The sequence below is a fragment of the Stegodyphus dumicola genome, chromosome 9, assembly GCF_044657685.1.
Source record: "Stegodyphus dumicola isolate Sdum_Otavi_A_Nest chromosome 9, ASM4465768v1".
Classification (NCBI taxonomy): domain Eukaryota; kingdom Metazoa; phylum Arthropoda; class Arachnida; order Araneae; family Eresidae; genus Stegodyphus; species Stegodyphus dumicola.
Window position 1 is genome coordinate 24,954,515 of NC_140776.1, and position 22,783 is coordinate 24,977,297.

The 22,783-nt window shown below is 33.0% G+C and overlaps 1 protein-coding gene across 1 annotated transcript in view; it reads right to left on the reverse strand.

The window, feature by feature from the left end:
* Window positions 1-5,760: 5,760 nt before the first annotated feature.
* LOC118202001 (solute carrier family 60 member 1-like) overlaps window positions 5,761-22,783 on the reverse strand; it is a 136,394-nt gene continuing 119,371 nt past the window's right edge. The window contains exons 7-11 of the mRNA XM_085823286.1: window positions 15,290-15,370; window positions 12,233-12,380; window positions 8,896-8,966; window positions 8,283-8,400; window positions 5,761-6,179 (exon numbers count right to left, since the gene is read on the reverse strand). Of these exons, the coding sequence (XP_085679412.1) occupies window positions 5,986-6,179; window positions 8,283-8,400; window positions 8,896-8,966; window positions 12,233-12,380; window positions 15,290-15,370 (612 nt within the window). The 3' untranslated portion in view covers window positions 5,761-5,985. The remainder of the gene's footprint in view (window positions 6,180-8,282; window positions 8,401-8,895; window positions 8,967-12,232; window positions 12,381-15,289; window positions 15,371-22,783) is intronic.

Sequence of the window (22,783 nt, forward strand, 5' to 3'; positions counted from 1 at the left end):
CAGTAGTAAATAAGATTCAGCTTCCTTCAAGCCAGTTTCCTCCTCCTTATAATTGGTCTGCATTTTGCAATACTGCATATCTACAGCTTATTTTCCTCAGTAGTGTATAATTTTATTGTGTTAGAGTTGGAACATATTCAATCTTTTGGCAATATTTTGTAATTTTTGAAAAGGCTCATACCTTCCTTTTCATGATTTGGTGAGTTTTAGAGTTTTATGAAGAAAATAATAAATTCAAACATACAGTAGCAAATACAAGAAGACTTATCATGTGCTTGAAAGAGCTCACAAAGTGTTAAAAACATGGTTGTTACATAGAGGTAGACATTTTCTGGCAATTTATTGCCGTTTTTTTACTTACTGAAGCCCTTAGTTTCGTTTAAGGACACGTGCACATCTGTCTGTTTCTGAATATACTGTAAGGTACTTTAATAGTTTCTTTCTTTTCTGTGGTAAAAGATAAAACACTGTTTAGAAACTCATTAAAGAAAGCTTTAACTGTTTAAACAAATATTTTTTTACAGTTATAAAATATTCCAATTTTAATTAAAATTAGATTGTAAATTAAGTCATTTTAATACTCAAACATTGTAATTTAATGTAAGTACTTAAGAACTGATGGCAGACATCTGGCTTCCCATTTTCGTTTGTTATCATTAGTGCTCCAGAAACAATATTTTACCTTTTGCAATATGAATCTTTTGTTATGTATTTCCATACTTGGTAATTTTAAGATCAATTTTCTGTAAAAAAAATGTTTTTAAAAAATATTGAAATAAAGTATTTTATTTCCTCCTATATGTTTTAAACCATCAAGCTTTCATTATGGCAAATTTCAAATAGGTTCAAAAAATGAAACGAGGTAATAAATGTTATTAAGCAGAATTTTGTAGTTACTTTTTAACAAAGGCAAAAAAGCTACTTTAATTACATTAAAATTAATTTGTTCTAGTTTTTATGATAAGTGATTTTCTTTATGTAATTCTTTCAAAATATTCAAATATTTATAAGTGTTCCGTGTTATATTTCAGGCTTCCCCCCCCTCTTCCTTTTTTAAAACTTCCTTTCATTCTCATGCAAGCTTGTAGCTGTTTTAATGGCAAAAAATGCCAGTATCAGAATGAAAAATATGTTAATCGTATCAATACAGAATGGGCCTAATGTATAGGAAGACTATAATGAGTTGCTTACGCTGTTCAAAGAAGTTTTGGAAAATACAATGAAAGTAAAATAATTCGAATTTTCTATGGTGTTTCTTTATTATTAAGACACCCATTATTTAAACGGTGGCAAAATGGCTGTTGTTCATAGACTGTGCCACAAAGTGAAAGCCCTACTCGGAGCTCTTCTCATGGCGAATGGACTGTAAGAGACTTTGATTAGAGTTACTGGCTGTTTAGCGACAGTTTGCGAAGAGTTCTGAGTAAAACTGGCACTTTGTATTAGTTAAATAAAAAAATGGTTCTTGACATCGCTTAAATGACAGGGACTGTAACAATAAAGATATATGTTTTCTTCTTAGATCCTAGATCTGTTCTTTTATTTTCATTGTTCTCACTGTTCAAAAGTACGGGAAGCTAAAGCAGTTATTCTAATCTTGACATATGGAAAGGCATTTGTGGAAAGCAATTTCCCTTGTTAAAGATTGAAAATTATTGATTTAAAAGATTTATTTTATGTACCTGAAGGTTCATTATAACATTTTATATAGATTTTCAAACTAATTATCAGTACTGAAATTACTACAAAAAATAAAATTAGCATCTTTATATTCTAAATAAATGTAGTTTTTTAGAGCAGCAAAACTGTTTCATTAAATCGAAATTTAGAGATGAAGAGAAAAATTACTGAGGAAGATACAAACTGATTACATAAAGGAAAAGAAAATAATTCAAAGGGATATTGCTGAAAATGTTAACAAATTAACAGATAATTTAGCTGCTGATGGAAATACTCAGGAGCACTGATTTGTTTGTTAATGCAAATAATAATTAATTTATTTGTTTATTAAAGCAAATAATTATAAATAAGCTAAAGCATATGAAAAAAATTTCATTGGTAAAAGATACAAATATTATGTAGTGTTGTAAACCTTTTTTATCTTTCGATGTGTAATTTCTGTTTTTTAAACCTATATAATTAGTTGTATGTGTAATTATCTATTATTTTAAACTGAAAAGGTTCTTTAATTGGGATTTTAATAGTGTATTTTCAATGAATATTTTTTTCATAGTGACTTTGTAAGTTTTCTTTAAAATATGTGTGAATAATGGGAAGTAAAAAGTAGAAAAGACTGAATAGTTATGCTGTAAAGCATGTGTATGACTGATAGCAATAAACAGAATTCTCTTGTCATTGGCAAATACAGTGGTACCTCAGTATACGCCCACTTTAAAATACATCTTATCTGTATATGGAAATTTTTCCTTGGTATACGATATTTATTTGGAATAGAACCCGACTTTGATGAATTATGATGTTTCGACTACCTGCAAACCTGTTGCTACTGTTCAGTGAACAATCTGCAATGTAACTCAGAATTTTCACATGATTTTGAGTATATTGCATAAATTTTTTGTAAAGTCATTAACAATGAGTTTTAGGAAAGGTAATGAGGAGAATTGAGCAATGAAGAAAATTGTTGAGATCAACCATGGAAGTTACAAAACATGAAAATGGCATGTGTATCTAGAACTTAACTATTACATATCCCTTAAAAAGTATTATGTTGCTATGATTCTTAAAAATAAACATGTTATTAAATCACCTAATGTCGCAAAGAGGCTGAAATCGATTACCAAACAAAGAGCAGAGATGTTAGAGCATGTTGAAAAATTACCTTTGATCCAGATAGCAGGAAAACATTTATGCACAGTGCAATCCTTCATTTGTGTACAGTATACAAGGTGAATCTGAACAAGAAGGCAAAACTTTAGGGGGGGGATAGAAGGCAGCTATACAAGCAATATTTGTCATAGAATAGAATGTATGGTCGGAAATCAAGTGATGAGAAATTACAGGGTAGTTTTCCACTGTTAGATTTAAAGAATTAACACAAGAATGAAAGGAAATACTTCAAAAAACATTTTACTAACAGAACGTGCTCATTGAAATTGTCCAAAAGTCCTTCCGCCAGCTGTAATGCAGGTTTCACACCTGCGGGATAGGGATTGACGTACATTTGCGAAGACACCAGGCTTTTCTCGAATATTACGAGCAACAGCGGCGATTCTAGCAACTAGATCCATATTGGTTTCAATGGGACACTGGTAGATTAGACTTTTCATATGCTCCTACAGGAAAAGTCCGAACATGGGAGATCTGGTGATCGGTAGCCTAGCTATGGGACCACCTTAACCAATCCATCACCCTTGAAATTTTGCAGTTTGTATAACCAGTGGTAGAAATACCATTGGGTGAGTGGACCATTGGGTTTACACCATTTATTTACAATGCCACCTAGCTGCTAGCCATTTGAGTTCCAACCATACAGTCTACGACGAATATTGCTCGAATAGTTGCCATCTATCACTCTCTTAAGTTTTTCCCTCTTATTCAGATTCACTCTGCATATTTCACCTACTGCATTAGTATTCTGGTATCAAACAGTGTTTCAATGATAACAATGGGATTTCTTATAAGAACAGATTAATTATTTTCTCTTTATTTCTTATTGGAAAAGTTCATTTGGTGTATCTCTAAGGATCTAGAACAAATTAATGATGTATACCGAGGTACCACTGTATTTGATATCTAGGTATTTTCCTGAATTGTGAGTGCCATTTCTGAAGGCTCTTAAGGTTTAAAGAAATTTTTTAAAAAAAAGTCTGCAGTAAAATTAGTGGTAACTACCACTTTTATTTCCAACCATTTTAACATGGGTAATGTTAATCACTGTAATGCTTACTCTTGCAAATCAGGAAGGGCAAATATTTCAAATAACACAAAAAAGTCGCTTCTTTTCTGATGCTAACATTAAAAGCAGTCTGAGATGTTGATAATTAGCTCTCAAGACACGTACTGCTAAAAAAATTCTGAATCTTTTTTTTTTAATCTGTATCATATTTAGAGCTTTAAAAACTATGCAGATATTTAATTCTAGCTAATTTTTTATAAAAATCTACTATTTAATGAAAGAACTATCACTTTTAAATTTAATACCTCTAATTAAGTTTCCCAGTTCATTTCAGTAGTGCACATAAATATGGAAATCTGAATTATTTATCATGAATTAGCAATCAATAATTGAAATTTGACATATTAAATGTGAAATAGTGTGAAACAGGTAGTACCCTATATGTATTTAATAACCAATTTCCTGGTTTGTAAATTATATAAAAGCAGAACTTGAAAATTTAAATATTTGATATATTACAATTTTAGTAATAAAATTAGATATATAGAGGCTCTTCGCACATTTTTTTAGACAATTTTGCTTTGGTACCCTGTGCTTGATAATTTTTTTTTAACTGCAGCTATATTTTTTAAAGTATAAAGCTACTTGACAATTTCATTTTCATGCAAAATGGCGCTTCTAAGGAAACAACAAATGGAAGGTTATGTTTGTGGTCTTTCAGAAGAAAATTATTCCTATCTAGTTATTACAAAACACCATGAAAGCCATGGTTTTTCGATATCTAAAGCTGCGTTAGGTAATATTGTCAATAAGAAAGTAAAAAGAAAAGAAAAGAAACCCGTCAGTTTGGTTTCAAGTAGAAAAATTGCTCCTAATACATATCCAAGGAAAAAACGGAATGTTGCAAAGGTAAAATCTAAAATGTTAAAGGAAATTCGAGACTGTTAAAAAAAAGTCAAAGGACAGTTGCAAAATCATTAAAATACTCAATGTCAACTGTAAATAAAGTGATTAATGCTGATTTAAATCTTAAAAAGGCGAAAAAATATAACGTGCATCGTCTTTCTCCGCGACATATCGCCGAACGCAGAACTTGCTGCAGTATTCCTTATGCGAAACATTTATCCAGATAAAAGTGGAAAAATGTTGCCACAATAGATGTATCTTGGGTATATTTAAATGACTGCAATAAAAAGAGATCCATTTATTATCATCAAAGAGGAGAAGAAAGCATTCAAAGAATCTAAAGGAAGTTTTTCATAGGGATTTATGATTGTTGCTTGTTTTTCATATAACGACACATTAAAACTAAAGACAGTGGACAAAAACGTTAAGATTAACTCCACATATTATCATTAACATATTTTATACCCAGTTTTCAAATATGAAATGCCTTCTCTTAAGTCATAGTGCCATCAATTAGCAGAACTGCGTCAAGACAAAGCAAGCAGCCACAATTTCCTGAAAAAAAAAATTGAGCAAGAAACGGGTATCCCTTCACTCACACTAAATCTCCTGACATACCACCCATGAATTTTTGCGCTTTTGAACTTAAAAAGCGGATTGTCCAATCGTCGACCTACAACCGTCCTTGGACTTTGAAAAGCTGTTCAAGAGGAATGGGATTAAACACCTCTTCCGATACTGTAAAAGACACTTTTTGTCTTGGAAATTATGGTATAGAAATATAGTGAAGAATAAGGGTTATCAAATAAAGCATTTCAAACATCAAATTTTAGGTAAAATATTTCTGTAAATACAATGAAAATCGTTTAAAAGTGTGAGAACAGCCTCTGTTCTGTAGGTTTTCTGTTTGCAGTTTTTAATGAAATAACATAAAAAGTTAATCAATATTCAGTGTGTGACAATTTAAACAAGGAAATAAACTCGAAAAATTCCAAATGTCAATTCAAAAAAATTTTTAAATATTGATGCTTAATACATTTATTTTTTCACATTCAATAGTTACAAGCCAACTTTGTACATAAACTTTATTCACTTAAACAAATAATTATTTTATTTTGCTGCCTCTTTATCAAACTACATATTCAATGTTACTCACACTTTGTAATGAGTTAAAATCGCCAATTTAGCTTCTGTCAGTAATCTATTCGTTTGTTAAATCATTCTTAATGTGAGGTTTCACATTCTTTTTTAACAATATTGACTGTGCCATCTTGTTCTTCTGGGCTTGGAGAAAGACTAGTGTGCATACGAGAATAATACTGTACATTTTGATTGACAAGACTAGTATTTTCTCCTTCCATCTTTTGTACAGTACCTGGCATATATTTGGCAAAGAAAACCATGATACCAGGTGTACCTGAAAATAAACAAGAATTGAAAAATTTGTTAAGATATTTGTAATATACATGCAGTTTGTGGCTAAGCTCAGTCAGAAAAATTTATATTTAAATTTTAATGGAGTATTCTCAGAAACTTGTTTACGGGATTTGGAAACAACCGCAGTTAACTGCAAAATCAGTTTCAACAATTTCGAGCTTAATTACATTCTGTGATCCACTGAAAACATTTTCCATTATATCATTGGCTATCATAATGCAAATCCAAATATTTTCCGTGTTTCTTTAAGTTAATATTGCTCATAGCAAAATGGTTAAAGGTTTCTATCCGCCTTGCATCCATATATCTGCCCTATTTTATTCATTCAAAATGTTTACTTTTGTACTGTAGCCTTTTTTCTGATATGCCCAAAGACTAAAATTGTTTTTAAAATTTCCCATTGGCCCCATCTTATTTCCTAAAACGACGCAATTCGTGGTGTCAAGAATCATTTTAGTTTTCTTTCATTTAAAAAACGTTTTATTAAAAATTATTTTATTTGGCTAACAATGAACGATTACTTCATGTACCAGGTGCAAATTAATTTCGTGATGTTTAAAGGGCCGTTCCCGCAGGGCTTTATCTGAGCTAACAGAGACAACTGACGTAGCCGACCCATCTCCAAAACCAGTTTTTTCCCATAGGGCAGCAAGTTGAAAAATCTGAACTGCAGACATAGCGGAGCTAGTTGACACATGGAACTGACTCCGTTAGCAGATATACCGTAAATACCGTACTGGCAGATATACCCCTGTGGGAACGGCCGTATAGACTCATAAATGTGGTAAAAAGCCAAATATGACGCCCTTGTTAAATAAGAAACTAATGCGCTATATTTGGTCAACGATTGATTTCTGGAATTACATTTTGATTCATTTTGAAGTTCTCAATATAGGTAGCCACTTTTCCTCACTTAGATTTTTCAGGTCCACCAGTAGCTGAGCGGTAATGTCGCTGAACATTGGTTGGTCGACCTGGGTTCGATTCAAGGCGAATGGGCTGGCTGCATGGGCGTTTTTGTGTTTTCGCCATGTGTAATGTAGATACGAGTCAGTTTCCTTTAGAAAGGGCTAGGTTCATGTTTATGAAGTATAATAATATGCTATCTAGTACTCAGGTAACAAAGTAACTTATCGAGCAAACGTACTCATTGGGACAAATGACCTGATGCGGTTAAAAAGAAGGAAACAATCTCAATCCTATTTATTTATATTATATAAGCAAAAAATATTAAGGCTATTTTTTACTGTTCCTCACACATTATAGCATTGTCAGCTGGGTCCTCCTGGCGAATACTTAAAACTGGATTTTAAATTACGTACAGTAGAGTCCCACAAATTCGACTTCTGATATCTCAACGTACCGTATTACTCGACAACATTTTAAGAACTTTTTAAGATGTTTCTAAGCCAAACAGAGCAAATATTACTTACAGTATTATTTATGCGTATGTCTTTCCTGTTCTGTTCAAAGATTTGAGTGTTCTTTTTCTGTAGTTTTTACACTATACCATTAATTCTTGGAATTGTCTAACAAATTTCAAGATATGTTGTAACACTTGGCAACTCTGCTTCTTTCGAGGATACGAAGAAAGTCAGGTAACGGCTGACCGCTGGCTCACATTCCTTTCTATTGTTGCGAAATGTTAAGAGACTTGTCTAAACTTTTGTGACTGCATCTTATTGCAAACTAAACTCACACCAGTTCATTGCGGGTATCGTTCCTCAACTCACATCCAGGCGTATAATTGTTACAAATTTTGGGGAACTTTTGATATTCTGAAGTGAAAATGTCATTCGAAAAGGAAAAAAAAAATAACGTGACAATGGAAATGAAACTAGAAGCCTAAAAGAGACTGGGCAAAGGAGAATATGTAAACAAAATTCCCATGGATTTAGGTGTTAGACGTCAAAGGGTTAAATATTAAGAGTTCTGAAAAACCTGCCTCTTATTCCGTAAAACTCGACTTTTCGGAAACTCGACAGTCTCTCAGTCTACATTATATCGAGTTTGCGGGAATGTACTGTATATGGACTTTTTTTTTTAAATCATTTTTCAAAAAAGGATATGAAAAAGTACTTACTATCAGGTTTCAGTAACGTCAATCCAACTAGCCACAAAGACATGTAAACAATTATAGATATAAAGCAGAGAACCATCCCAGTCACCAAGAAACTTGCTGGACCGCTCATCTCGAATGCCTAAAAGATAAAATCAGACTTACTAGATTTTAAACAATATCATTGCAACAGATAATCAAAATAATATGTAAAACAAGACAGAGAAATTGTGTTTGTTTTTTAAAAAAAGTTTTTCTTAATTATTTTGACTAATGGCAACACGTTAAATTAAAGATAAAAAATAAATGATGTTTTAATATAATGGAATGGAATCAAATTACTTTACGTGAGAGCGCAACATATGATGCTATTGATTTTGCTTTGGTACAAGACACGTGATCAACTGTAGTATGCAATACGAGGGACTTTTGGCTCGAGCATACATGAAATGGTGGAAATAATGCCACAAAGAGCTTGGAAGCGCAAAAAATTATGTGTCCAACGCAAGGAATTGTTTAAATGACTACTATCTGACTGCTTTGCGTAATATTAAATTATATCTATATGATAAATGAACAGAGATTTCCAGGATGCATGAATAAAATCCATTAAATGCAATTAATTTTTCATACTTACGTGACCAACTATCACAGGCATTGACATTTCTCCTAAAGCAGCTCCAAAGACCAGAAAACTTGTAGTGGCGGCTGTAGAAAAGAACATGGTAATTTGCATGAGAAAATAGTGCCTTGCATTTCGTTTATAGTTTTATGACTTAACTTCAACATCAATGCAAGCATCAGTATACTCGTTGTTGAATGGCAGTTCAACAATTCAACTAAATTATCAGCAAAGCTTTGTATTGGCTATTTAATAATTAATTAGCAATATTTCAAACAAGCATGATTACAAGAAACACATTCACTTTAGCATATTTTCAAAGTTAATATAATTTAACGAATCTAAAAACTGGAAAATTCTAAACCAGAATACATTTAAACAGAATAATTGCATTAATAACAGCTGTTTTTTTAAGGTCGCACTAAATTTTTTCAAAGAATATGATGATTGGTTTGATGGCATAAGAAAAAGAGAGTCAGACTAACTAGAATAAAATTCCTAAATACTTAGATTCTTCCAGCTTTTCCTTCGAATGACTCAATTTTCTTCCTCTGTGTCTAACTAATTATTTCCCAAGGAATATTACTTTAAAACTTCAGTTATGTTGCATAAAAGTTTTACTTTAATTTAATTATATTTATATAAATGAAAATTAAATATCATGTTTAATATATACAATATGAAATTAATGATCTAAAGTTTTAAAAAATGTAAAATTGTGAATAATAATAAATGTGTCTAAACATCTTGACAGTTATTAAGTGTAAAAAAAATCGCTTAACAACATAGATGAGAAATAACTCGCCTAATGTACAAGAGATTTTGAGTTAAAGTAGAAATTTTGCAAGGAATACAGCTGTCATGACCGATGACCTCAAGTTTTGCCCTGCCCTAGTGTTGAAAAAATATAAAAATGAAGACTTACCACAGAGTCAGATATGAAGTATTCTTTTATTACAATTGAAGAACTTAATATAATTTCAGCACGATAAATACTGCAGAATGCAGATATATTGGGTCATTGCACAAATCTTTGCCGATCTTCACTAGGTTACCGTTTTTACCATGCTATGATTTTATTAGTATAAAATACACTATAAAGCAATACAATTACATGAGTGAAACAATTGACAATGTTATAAGGTATATCTCCCGCCTTCTTAGCATGCCTTAGTGGTGTAATGGCCAGCACACTCGGCGCGTATTCGAGAGGTCCGTGGTTCGAGTCCCGGCAAGGGCATTGCCGAACCTTCGAAGTAACCAAATGTCTGTACAGTAGCGCCCGAACTAAAAAAAATCGGTGGTGGATGATGGTTCTTCACCACCGGGATTTGGCGATTGGGTCCCCGAATCCCCAGTCGTCCTTTAAAAGGGGGAGTATATAAGGTATTTCTCCCGCCTTCGTGGTGTAATGGCCTGCACACTCAGCGCGTATTCGAGAGGTCCCGGTGAGGGCATTGCTAATTTTTCCTGTCTCCTGCATCGAAATAACCTAATGCCTCTACAAAGTCATTAGTCATTAACAAAGATGGTCACCATCTTTCTCAATGACCATCTGCCATTGTTGAGGTAGGATTTCATCACCTCTCCTGTAGAACTATTACAGTTTCGAGATGAAGAAATCTGTTAGCTAGTTGCTAAGAGAAGCTTCATCGTGAAACTCTTGTCCCTGAATGTTATAAGAGAGAGTCCAGAAAAGAGGGTAAACAGAAGGAGCAATAAATATGTCGGAAGTGTTCATTTTTCTCCACTCCACACTCCATATTGATTAGCCTTAAAATGGCCAAAGGAGTGGTAGCAACACAAAGGCTCTTCTTTGCAACAATCAAGCTCCGGACTGGGGAAAAAAAAAAAAAAAAAAAAATGAATAACGACAAATGAAGGCTTCGCAATACAGTGTTGCCAAGCCAATGAAGAACGGCGCGAACTTGTGCACCGACCCAATACATCTAAAGTTACGCCAATATACGTAAATATGAAGATGCGATTTTATCAAGATTTTCTTTTACATCACATAAAATTCGAACAGCCAATTCCTCGGTCTGTTTTTCAAAATCCTTTACCTTAAGAATTCACATTCTACCCTATGATGTTGGGAGGCTCCAACTTGTCAGCAACAGTAATAGTGACTGCTATGAACTGGAAATTACACAAACTCGTAAGAAGGGTTTAAATCCCTTTTTATTTCACTTTAGAAATCACAGTTGCTTTCACTTGACGCTCACAAACTACGCCGACCCGACGGTTGAACAAAATAGACAAAAATGCAACTAAAAATAAATGACAGGATGAATAAACAACGAAGTCACTACCAACGAGGCTCTATAATCGTAACTAACTTAACCACGTTCTAAGATACAGCTGAGATTCAGCAAACTTTCTGATTAAGAATTTGAAAGATTCAACGAACTGCCGAAATAGGCACACAGGCCGAAACGCGCGGTTCTTAAATTTCTACATAGCAACCTTCACGCTCGTGATTCAATAAGCACACTTACAAGCTCGTTTCCCTTTTATTTAAACTCAATTTACTTCTGCTAAAATTTGAATACTCTGCGCGTTCTACTACGATTTACATACTCTGGCATTGGCAATTCTAGGGGAAAGTAAAGGCTTGACAGGAAAGATAGCTTAAAATAAATGTTAGTTAAAATAAATATAAACCCTACAACCCTTAAAAAAAATGTGGTGTAGACACTACACGACTTCCTTGTATGACCTATTAAATTAAACACATTTTTTGCTGGATTTCATATGTACATGTATTTGGTTTTTGTACTGCCGATTGGAGACGCACAACTAGATGTTACAGCAGTTCCATATACAGAATTTCAACTTTCTACGGCTAATCGTTTTTAAGTTATGCCAGGTGCATACGTACGTACGTACAGTCATCGCGAAAAAAATCCCTTTTGAATCCATTTCACAATCCGTTTTAGGAAAATGGCCCTTTATTCGGTCCGTACATACAGATATCCCGCACAAAAGTCATCCAAGTGAATTCGCGAAAGGTCAAAATGAATATTTTCGTTGAAATAGGATACCCGAAATTTTTCGCGATTACAATACTTCCTTTGCTTTGTACAGGGAAGTAAAAAACAAGCTATTTGCCTTTTAGTTGCCACAATAACACAGGATAATCATTTAATTTTTTTAAGCGAAAAACTGAATATTGTTTGCCTTTCTTTATCTATAGAATCCAAAGATAATGAAACACACATAACAAACAAATCTCTGAACCAAATTATATTCTATGCATGACATTTATTATTATGTATCAGAATTTTTTTTCTTCGTGCATAATTAAAATAAATAGCATGATTTGCGAAACATTAGAGCTTTTAATACTTACGAGTAACATGTATGTATTGCTCAGTGAGTGAGAGCGCCGTTGGGAATACGCTGCTCATAAATATGCCCAGCATGCAGGTACCCACAATCAGCATCACATGACTGTACCTTAACGCCAGCATCAGTAAAAGTCCAGCACTGCATCCGATCTGTTGAAGTTAAAAGCACTTGTTTATGCCAATTGATAATTTTAATGACTATCTGAGAAATAACACAAAATTACTTCAACCAAAAATGAAGTGACTGACAAATTAACTGCAAGTAATGTCTCGCAAATAAACGAATTCAAATATTTTTTTAATATTTGCTAGATTTTGATAGAACTGTTGAAATCTTGATTGTAAACTATGCTTAATGCAAGATTTCAACAAGCAATAGCTTTTATAGCCACTTATGTAAAATCCCTTATTCTTATGATGAGATAAGAAAATAATTTTAAAAATGAAGCGATACGTATTTAGGTTAAAAAAACACGCCGAATAATGATTATTAGAGAAGAATCGGCGTACTGTTTCTAAATTAGGACTAGTATCAATGGTTTAAATATACAACCACCCTCTTCAGCTGCCTAAATGCAAATGAACGAGATCTGGAGGAGTTAAACAACAAGAACCAGTGTAATGTTTGTAAATTTTTCAGGACTAGTTTCAATGGTTTAAATACAGAACCAGCTTCTTCAGCTGCCTAAATGCAAATGAACGAGATCTAGAGAAGTTAAACAACAAGAATCAGCATAATGTTTGTAAATTCTGCAGTACTAGTTTTGATGTTTTAAATACAGAACCAACTTCTTCAGCTGCCTAAGTGCAAATGAAGGAGATATGGAGAAGTTAAACAAGAACCAGTGTAATGTTTGTAAATTTTTCAGGAATAGTTTCAATGGTTTAAATATGGAACCATCGAAACTAGTTCTGCTAAATTTACAAACATTACACTGAATCTTGTTGTTTAACTTTCACCAATAATCGGTACATATTTCCGAAGCTGCGTTAAGCAGATAAAAATGTTCATTTACTTAACGACGAATTAGAGAGATTTTTGTTATTAAAATTGAGAAAGTACAGTAATCCGAATGCCTTCGATTTGATTTTCGAACTGCCAAACAACGTTGTTAAAATAATTTAAATCTTTCAGAAAATATTTATTTTTATAGAGTTGTAACCAGTTTGCAATCCATTATGTATCTTTCAATGTTTTCATTTTCTTCCCTCCACTCTAGATAAGATAAGATTTCATGTACACAACTGCATTAAAAGTGAGATGTTATCACATATTTTTTTTTTCCTTCTTCCTCCCCCCCCCCATTTTTTGCTTCGAAATTCTTTATTGGTCCTACTTTCTTAACTGATTTTAGTCACCGTTTTTATGTAGCGTCTTTATACTCAAAAAGATAGCACTGACATTGAATCACAGTTTGCTCTATGCAATACATTTGCTATTCATGCGAATGTTAATATTCAGTGATGCTAAGAATAACCAGTTATAGTATGTATAAAGTGCTGTTATGGAGGATCCCTTTCAGCTCATAGTAAAAGATAAATATCAAAACCCATCGAAGCATGAATTTCCTAATTACTGATTTAATCCTGCAGATAAACTCTTTCCAGTCATAAGGCATTTGTATAATTCTGATTATAAGTCATTCGCTCCTACAGAAAAAAAATCTGAAAGCTTTTAGACATTGTATTACACACAAAGGGGCGTTTTTTTTTTCATTTACACACATATACACTTTTCGATAGCATTTGGACTAAGGTCCCTTTCGACTAAAAATATTTAAAAACAGCATACCTTTAGAATTTCCGATAGACACCTCGCTCGCTGGAGATAAAAAATTTTTCTTTCGTCACAATGTTACCATAGCTCGCTTTGAAATCGTTGAGTTTGTTAAACAAAAATTCGTTAAAGTGTTACTAAGTATGAAACCAGAATAAAACAAATTCCAAATTCGTGTTTCCAAGTGCTCATATTCGGGTAGAGGACTGCGTTATTCAGAATTTGATGCCTCTAGGTACCGTTGTTTTTTCACAATGCGAGAAACATACAAACATTTATGTAGATCCTTCCATTATCTAGTTTCTTTAAATATAATACAGGGCGATAATATTTGGTCGCAGCAATTTGAAAAGTGATTATAGTGATTCGACGCCGCTTCGAGACTTGTAGATCGTTTGGACTAATAATGACAAAACAAAACGAAAAGGTTTTTTTTATCTGAGAGTTTTCAGATTTTATAATACACCCAAAGGGGCGTTTTCTTTAGCCTTTTGTGTGTTACCTTTATTTATTAAATATGATATTCTTCGCACTTAAACCATAAAATTCAGTTCAATAGCAATGTTGCAAAATAATTTTAAAATGAGCATATCTTTAGAATTTCCGATACACAGTTCTGCGCGCTTGAGATAAAAAGGTTCCCTCCCCCCCGTAGTGTTGCCATTGCTCGCTCTTAAATAGTTGAGTTTGTTAATCAAAAATTCGTTAAAGTTTTACAAATTATGAAATAGATAATAAAACAAATTCCAAATGTGGGCTTCCAGATGCCCATATTCGGGTGGAGACGTACGTTATTCAAAATTGGATGGTTCTATAGGTACCGTTGTTTTATCACAATGCGAGAAACATACGTACATTTATGCAGATTCTTCATCATTTAATTTGTTTAAATGTAATACAGGGTTCTAATATGTGGTGGCAGCAATTTTAAAAGTGATTCGCCGTTTATAGTGAATCAACGTAAAATGCCAAAACGAAATTAATAGCTCTTCTGGACAAATTGCCCCATTGGGCTAAAATTGTTTGTCTCACTAATTACTTATTAATGATATATGCAGTGTCTCTAGATTTGAAATCTTTTTGTACATGTTGTTGTTTGTACTTGGGCTTTAAAAATTTGAATTTAAATGACAATTAAAGGATTGCGTGAATGATAATTCGTTCCGTTTTTATTAATAAATTTATCACATAAAATATTTTTAAGATAATATTTTAGTTTACAAAACATAAGAACAAGTATGAAAGTTTTTTTTATATAAAGTATAAATAGAAATTTACTTACAATATTGCAGAAGAGCATGAAGGAAGGAGATAACTTAGTCGCAAGAGCTATAGAAAGCAATCTTCCTGTAGCAAACATTCCCTGCAAGGCAAGATAGATTCAGTATAAAAGGCTTACACCTCAGGTACAATATAATAAAATAAGCTTTGCCATCAAGATAATAGCTGAAAAAGATTCTCTGAAGATCTAAAGAAAATTCATAACTATATCAAAGGATCCAAGTCCTTGTATAGCTAATTTACATATCTCTGTATTATTTCAATAGGGAAATTCCATGCAAAGTACTTAAAATGAGTTTTCTGTGAGTTCTCCTAGTCTGAATAATTTATAATCTTTATAATTTTAAACTAAAAACGATATATCGGTATTCAAATCTGAAATACTAAACCCAGTTTTTGTCACTAAGGATCCAAATGTGGTCTTTACAGAGATCTACGAAATAATTTATGCTATTACGTTACTATTTCTATTTTTTTTGGGGGGGGAGGGAGGGAAGTCCTAAGGAGAAAAAATGTATAATTTCAAGCTTCGATCTGCAGTTTGTTTTCATAATTAAAGATATTTCTCCCTAATGGGTACAAAAAATTCAGTTTCAGTAATTTTAGAATTATGTCATCTATTTTTAATTACCATATCCGCACATATCGAAATATTTAATGTCATTTTTATTATAGCGGAATATATTAATTTCACATTCACGAATTTAAAAAAAAAAAATGCTTGGAAATCGGAAATGTGAATTAATATATTCCGCTATAATAAAATTAGAGAAGTAATTTCTAAAAATTCCTAAAAATTAGATCCAGATAAGATCCTGTAATTGCTAAAAATTAGATGCTTAGAATTATCAGGATCTCTTTCATATTATTTTAATGACATCATCATTAGAAATGTCCTTCCAAAAATTTTGGCAGTTACATTCGTTACTAATGCTGTTGTGGCATATTATCCATTACACTTGGCAAGTGTTGCTGTTACGAGAATCACAAGAAAATAATCCTGCTTTCAATCGCATTTTGCGCGAAGTCATTTCTCAGAGTTCTGCTAGTAACAAAACGTACGATTTAAAAATATTCAAAACAACTATCTTATCTTAGCGCAGATTTTGCATAAAACACAAAATAATTTTGAACAAAACAAAACAAAAAAATAACTTTTTTTTTTTTTTCCAAAGCAAATTTAGAAGTTCTTTTGCATGTGGAGAAGAGGAACTTGTGTCTGTTCCCTCTCGAAATCAACAGAAGTATGTTCAAAATCTGCGCCCACCAAGTTTGCTTACGGAGGGTTACTTGTACCTTTTTGGAACGATTTTCATGAAGAATTAAAGAAAAGCAATTGTTTTGGAATAAATTTTTCTGGCAACAATTTATTGTTTAAAATGAGAAATATTGTCTGCTACTTTTAAATTGATTTCCTTTCAAAATGTCTCATGTAAACAAGCTTTGGATTGAAGGATATGTTTTTGCACTTTCCGAAGAGAAATAATCCTATTCCGTTATTCGGAAACATTGTGAAATGTATGGTGTTAAAATTTCTAAATACAAAATAAGCAACATTTCGGAATGGAAAAAACCGTCAATCATTACTTCTACATGGAAAGAAGACTAAAACAAATACCCAGAAAAGGTACGTACTGTTTCTAAAGTTAAATCATTGGTAATAAGAGGAAATCCGCAGAAGCAGAAATCAATTTCAGATTCCTTAAATATATCTCCAGCAGCAATGAGTAAAATAATTAGCCAAGATTTACAACTTAAAAAGCGTAGAAACATAACTATCGCTGAAGTATGTGGTTCAACGCAGAGCAATTTATAAAATTCTGTATGAAAACTGTTTAGGGGGAGATATGTGGAAATACATTGTGACCCATAATGAAGCATGAGTTTATTTAAATGGCTGCACCAAAAAAAGGTTTATTTATTATCGAAAATGAAAAGAAAAAGTGTCCAAACCTAGTTCCATCACAGCAAAGAAAGTTACAGTAAAGGGTTTATGATCGTCGCAGGCTTCTCTTCCAATGAGAAATTAAAAATAAAAAGACGGGGGCGGGAATGTGAAAATCAAATCAACGTGCTATCAATAAAAAGTTTCTGTGTCCGGTGTTTACAGAAGCAATTCTATTTCTTTACCATAATGACTTTCATAAAGTGAAATTTCATCAAGACAAACCAGCAAGTCATACTTAGTAAAGTACAACTCCATTTCTTGAAAAATTAAGGCTGATACAGGTATTGCATACATATTTTTTCAACGTATTACTGCAAAATCCCTCGATGTTTGACCTATGAACTATTGTACCTTTGGTCTTTTGAAAAGAGCTTTTTTATAATTGCAAACCCACCACGTTTCATGGACTCTAGAAAAGCGGAAGAGAAATGGAAATCAGTACCCCTTGAAATTCTACGAAAAGCCCTTCCATCATGCAAACCACAATGCAGGATTATAAATCAGAAAAAAGGCTATCATATCGAACATTTTAAATAAGTACTTTTTACATTTTAAACTTTAATGAAATGTTCCCGAAATTGTTCTAAAAATGTGTAAACACCCTCTGTAATTTTAAAATTTACACTGGCATGTTCCTTTTAAAATTTAAAAACGTGGGATCTTTATTTTGTGATTTTATTCCGTCTGTAATTTCTAAACAAAATGAAAGATTTCATACATATATGGTATTAATTTAATAGTCATTAGGTTTTTTTGAAGCAGGAGACGTCAAAAATATGCAGTATATTATTAAAAACAAAGTAAGGATTTAAACTTTTAAGAAATGCGTTTATGTCTATAAAGTATTTTCTCCCTTCTCTCCACATGCCTTCGTGGTGTAATTGGAAGCATAATCGACGCGCGGCAAGGGCATTGCACATTTTTCGCGTCTCCTGTTTCAAAAAACCTAATGATTCTACAAGTGGCGCCCAAACTAAAAGGTTTGGACGATAATTCGTCACCACCAGGATTTGGTCGGGACTCGAACCCTGGACCTCTCGAATGCCCGTTGAGTACGCTTCCAGTTCATGTGAAGAGCAGGAAGAAAATAACTCATGCACTTTCCCTTTTAAAGGGTGACTGGGGCTAGAGGACAGAATCGCCAAAATCTGATGTTGAAGAAGTATCGTCCACACGTTCGGGCGCCACTTGTAGAATCATTAGTTTTTTTTTTTTTTTTTTTTTTTTAATATGCAGTGCCCTTGCGGGGACTCGAACCCTAGACCTCTCGAATACGCGTTGAGTATGCTTTCAATTGCACCACGAAGGCGTGTGGTCTTTTCTCCTTTAAGACTTTTATGTTTTCAGTTAATTTAAGTAGGACATTAACTGTATAGCAAAAGATAATACGCCATTACTTCATTTTTTTAACGGCACACACCATTTTTTTTATTCAAACATTACTGTATTTCAATGCATTGAGAAACTTATCTGGAGCTTATCGAGAAAGAAAACTGAATTCAGCGGAAATGGAACTCTTAAGATGATAAGAAATGTAGGTTACAGCATTTAGTTTCTAAATTCATTTAGAAATGCATTTTTATGAAGCAATCGAGACTGAAGGGTAGCAGTCATAGCTCTAATTTATTTGCTAGAAGACTTGTATAAATTGTATAAATTTTATTTCTAAACTTGTATTAAAAATTACTAAACTTGTATAAATTGTATTGCTATTTTTTACAGCAGCAGCTCACAATAAATTATACAATTAAGGCTGAGCAAAATCCGTTATTCTACTTCCATATTCGCAATATTTTTTACTAAACTTGCTGTAGAGTTTCGTGTGAATCATATTTGCTTTATCTGTTATCAGTTATAGCAAAAATCACTTTCAATTAATTTTCCTTATTAGGAGGTTTCTGTTGTTGTTGTTGCTTATGCTCACTTGTCTGATGTAGTCAGCCCAAGCCCCTGAAATTCCTCGAGGCAAGAAATGGTAGTTTACGCCTGCTGTTAGAGCACCTTTCAGGTGGTAGTGCGATTTAGCTCAGTTCCGCCCCCAATTTTGATAGAGAGCACCCAGCGGGGGCAGGTCCGAGGGTTTCCCACCTCTCTCCCCTTCCAAAAAAAGCCACTCGAGAGAATTTTGGCTCGCCGTATATTTAGAGTGCCACCATGCCGCACTGACACCATACGTTTACAAACATCTATACCTTCTCCGGGATTCAAACCCGGGCCCTTCGGCGCGGCAGTTAGCCCCGCTAACCACTATACCGTTTGGGCGGCTGGAGGTTTCTAGTAATCACAATAAGGAAAGTTTTTACAATCAAACTCTTATAAAAGTTCTTCAACTGAAATTTTTAACTTAGCGTTACGTTCGTTTTGTTATTCTCCTGTAAATCTTATAATCTTCTGAGATTTTGATATATTAAGTTTGCAAAAGAATCAGATTCCATGTATTTTTGTTTACAACTATTAGTTTAAGGTTGATTTTAATATAGGATACAAAAATAAACACCTTGACACATTTTACTTTTTTATTATCATAAAGGCAAGAAAGCTACTGAGGGGATATGCATTTTTATGTATCACATATCACAAAGAGATATGTGAAGTTTATGGTATTGACTGCTTAAAAGAAAGTATGTGTCAGGATTGGTTTAAGAACCAATTTTTTCTTAAAAAGTCCTCCCCGAAGACATCCATCCCTTTAGGCAAATAGCCCTCGAGGCTTTGCTGTAATCTTATAAAACCAAGCTAAACCATGTTTGCTTTAAAAAATTCCGTTCTGGAGATTTTTTGCTTGAAGATAGATACCCATTGTTTTGGATGAACTTCAGAAGTAAACGGTGGCAAAATTAAAGACACGATTGGAATCGAATCATCATGTAACTGTGCGAGAGATTGCAGAAAGGTTAAATGTAAGACGCCCGACAGCTGAAAATCACATAAGATCTCTTAAACTCGTTAACCCTTTGCGTCACAGTGTGTCCGGTCTGGACACACCTAAAAATTTCCTTCTGTACGCACAGAAAAATTGAATGGAAAAGGATTTATAGGTTACTCTGAACCTTCTTTATTTATAGTAGATGGCAGCTCAACACAAAGCAGTCCATATATTTTAGCCATGTTTAGTTAAGACCCTCATTTTTCAAAGAAATCTTCCAGATTTTTTTTGGGTATAAAAGGAATTGTTTGAAAAGACATTGTTATGTTATTTTTTTGGCTGTATTCTAATCTCCTTATCCTATATTAGTTTTAAATTGTTACCTTGAAATCTTGCCTAAAATCAAACGGCGAACCCTAGGTGTGCCCAGACCGGGATCACCGATAATCTAGGACAACTGAGAGTCTGTATGCTTTGTTTCTCCGCATCTCATCGGTCAGTTCATTGACAACAATGCTCGTTTCAGCACTCTTTTCGAAGCTCTATTCAGTCAATGTGCCTACTTTGGGCACACCCACAGAATTAAAAGATAAGAGCTATCTTCATAAAATTTTACTTGTGTACTCCTCTAGGCCTAATTAGACTGCCTACCTTTTTTTTTTTTTTTTTTTTTTTTTTTTTTTTTTTTTTTTTTTTTTAAATCAAAATTCCAACTTTAAAAGGTAGCGTGCTGGAAAGGATTAAGAAGCTCTATATTTGGGTTCCGCATGAATTGAAGGAAATTCACTTCACACAGCGAATCAGTATTCGCGATACCAGTTTCAAACGTAATGAAGCGACCGTTTTTTGAAACGAATTATTACGGGTGATGAAAAATGGATCGTCTATAATAACATTAATCGAAAAAGATCATGGTTTAAGCACGACAAATCAGCACAAATTATAGCGAAAGCTAAAATGCATCGGGTAAAGATCATGCTGTCAGTTTGGTAGGATTAAAATATTTCAAAGTGTTTTATCTTTAAGCAAAGCGTAAAATCTTAAATTTTTCACGTATGCGTGATTCTGCGTGTTTACATGCGCGTTTCTCCGTCAAACGCAGCTCCTTTGCTTTTTGAAAGTGAATTTGATATAGTCGTCACAAAACATTACTTTCTCTGTGAAATGAATTATGCCATCAAAATGAAAACTCAATGCTCGGTCTAGATCTCAAGCACAAAAAGGAAAAGGCATCACGAGCTTCAGAAACAAAGGAGCAACGGGAAGCAAGACTGGAAAACGTTCGAGTACGCACTGCTCAAGCCCATTCGTCTGAAACAGACGAGCAACAAAGAAGCAAGCCTGAAAACATTCGAATGCGCATTACTCAATCCCGTTCGTCTGAAATAGACAAGCAACGGGAAGCAAGACTGAAAAACGTTTCAGTACACACTGCTTGATCCAGACGAACACTGTACACTGATTTAAATCCTACTGCATTCCATCATGATGCTAATTATATATATATATATATATATATATATATATGCGTAATGGCGTTAGCTTGATTCGACGTTCAAATAAATGAAATTTCCCTTGAAAAGCCAGTTTGGAAGTCGAATTGGGCTAATTTACCATTTTCCGCTTACTTTTTATCTGTTTCTGTTTTTTAATGTTTTACATGTCTAATGGTTTGATTTTCATATGTATTAATTTTTTAAAACGTGTTGAACCTTTTGGAGCAGCAGCTCTTGGTAACTTTTAGGCGAGTTTACTACAATTTTTATATTTTACTTATTTTGCAGCATATTTCGCAAGATGTTTTCTAGACCAAAATTGTTTTTTTTTTAAATTATAATTACTACTTTGCTTGATATATATATATATATATATAGCTATATTTGTGATGAAATTTTAAAATGTATCACAGCATTATTTAATAAGTTACATAATAACACATCAATAAACAGAATAAGAACACAAACACTTTCTTTCCTTTAAGTGGCATTGCAACGCATACCGAGTAACAGCTATTCATCAATAAATTTATGACTGCGGTTTTAATAAGGTTCCTTGTATCATAATTCCTCCTCAATTACGTTCAATTATCGGAACTATATTCAGTCTTTGAATTTTTTCTTTGGTCTTCTCTATGTTAAAAATTGGCTCTCTTAACCAAACATGTTAAATTTACTTCCTTCAGTAAATAACACCTTCTAATATTTAGAATTTTTATTTCTCAAAAACAAAAAACACGAAGTCGTACTCTTCCGCTATTCTCCTTACCTTTCGGTCAGTAAATCCAGTAAAACGGATTATTATTTTGATAATCGCTGGTTTAACAAATTATTCCAGACATTTAATAAAACTCTGCTTCAAATATTACCGTCACTCAATATTCAAGATTCTTAATTTTATAGGTTTCAAGATGAATTTTAATTCTGTACTTAATTAAAATTCATCCCCCCTGTCAATTACTATATCCAGACATCAAATTATTATTTTATTTTAATAACCCGCATTAAGAAAACGTTAGACCATTTTATTCAACAAATCTTGAATGCAGCTCCGCTTCAACTCTGAGAACCATATAGTCTTTTATTAGGTTAATATTTTTTAGAGTATTGCGTTGTAACCCACCTTTAAGACAAATTTTATGGTCTCAAGTCTTCTTCCATTTCCATTTTTTTCCTTTAAACAAC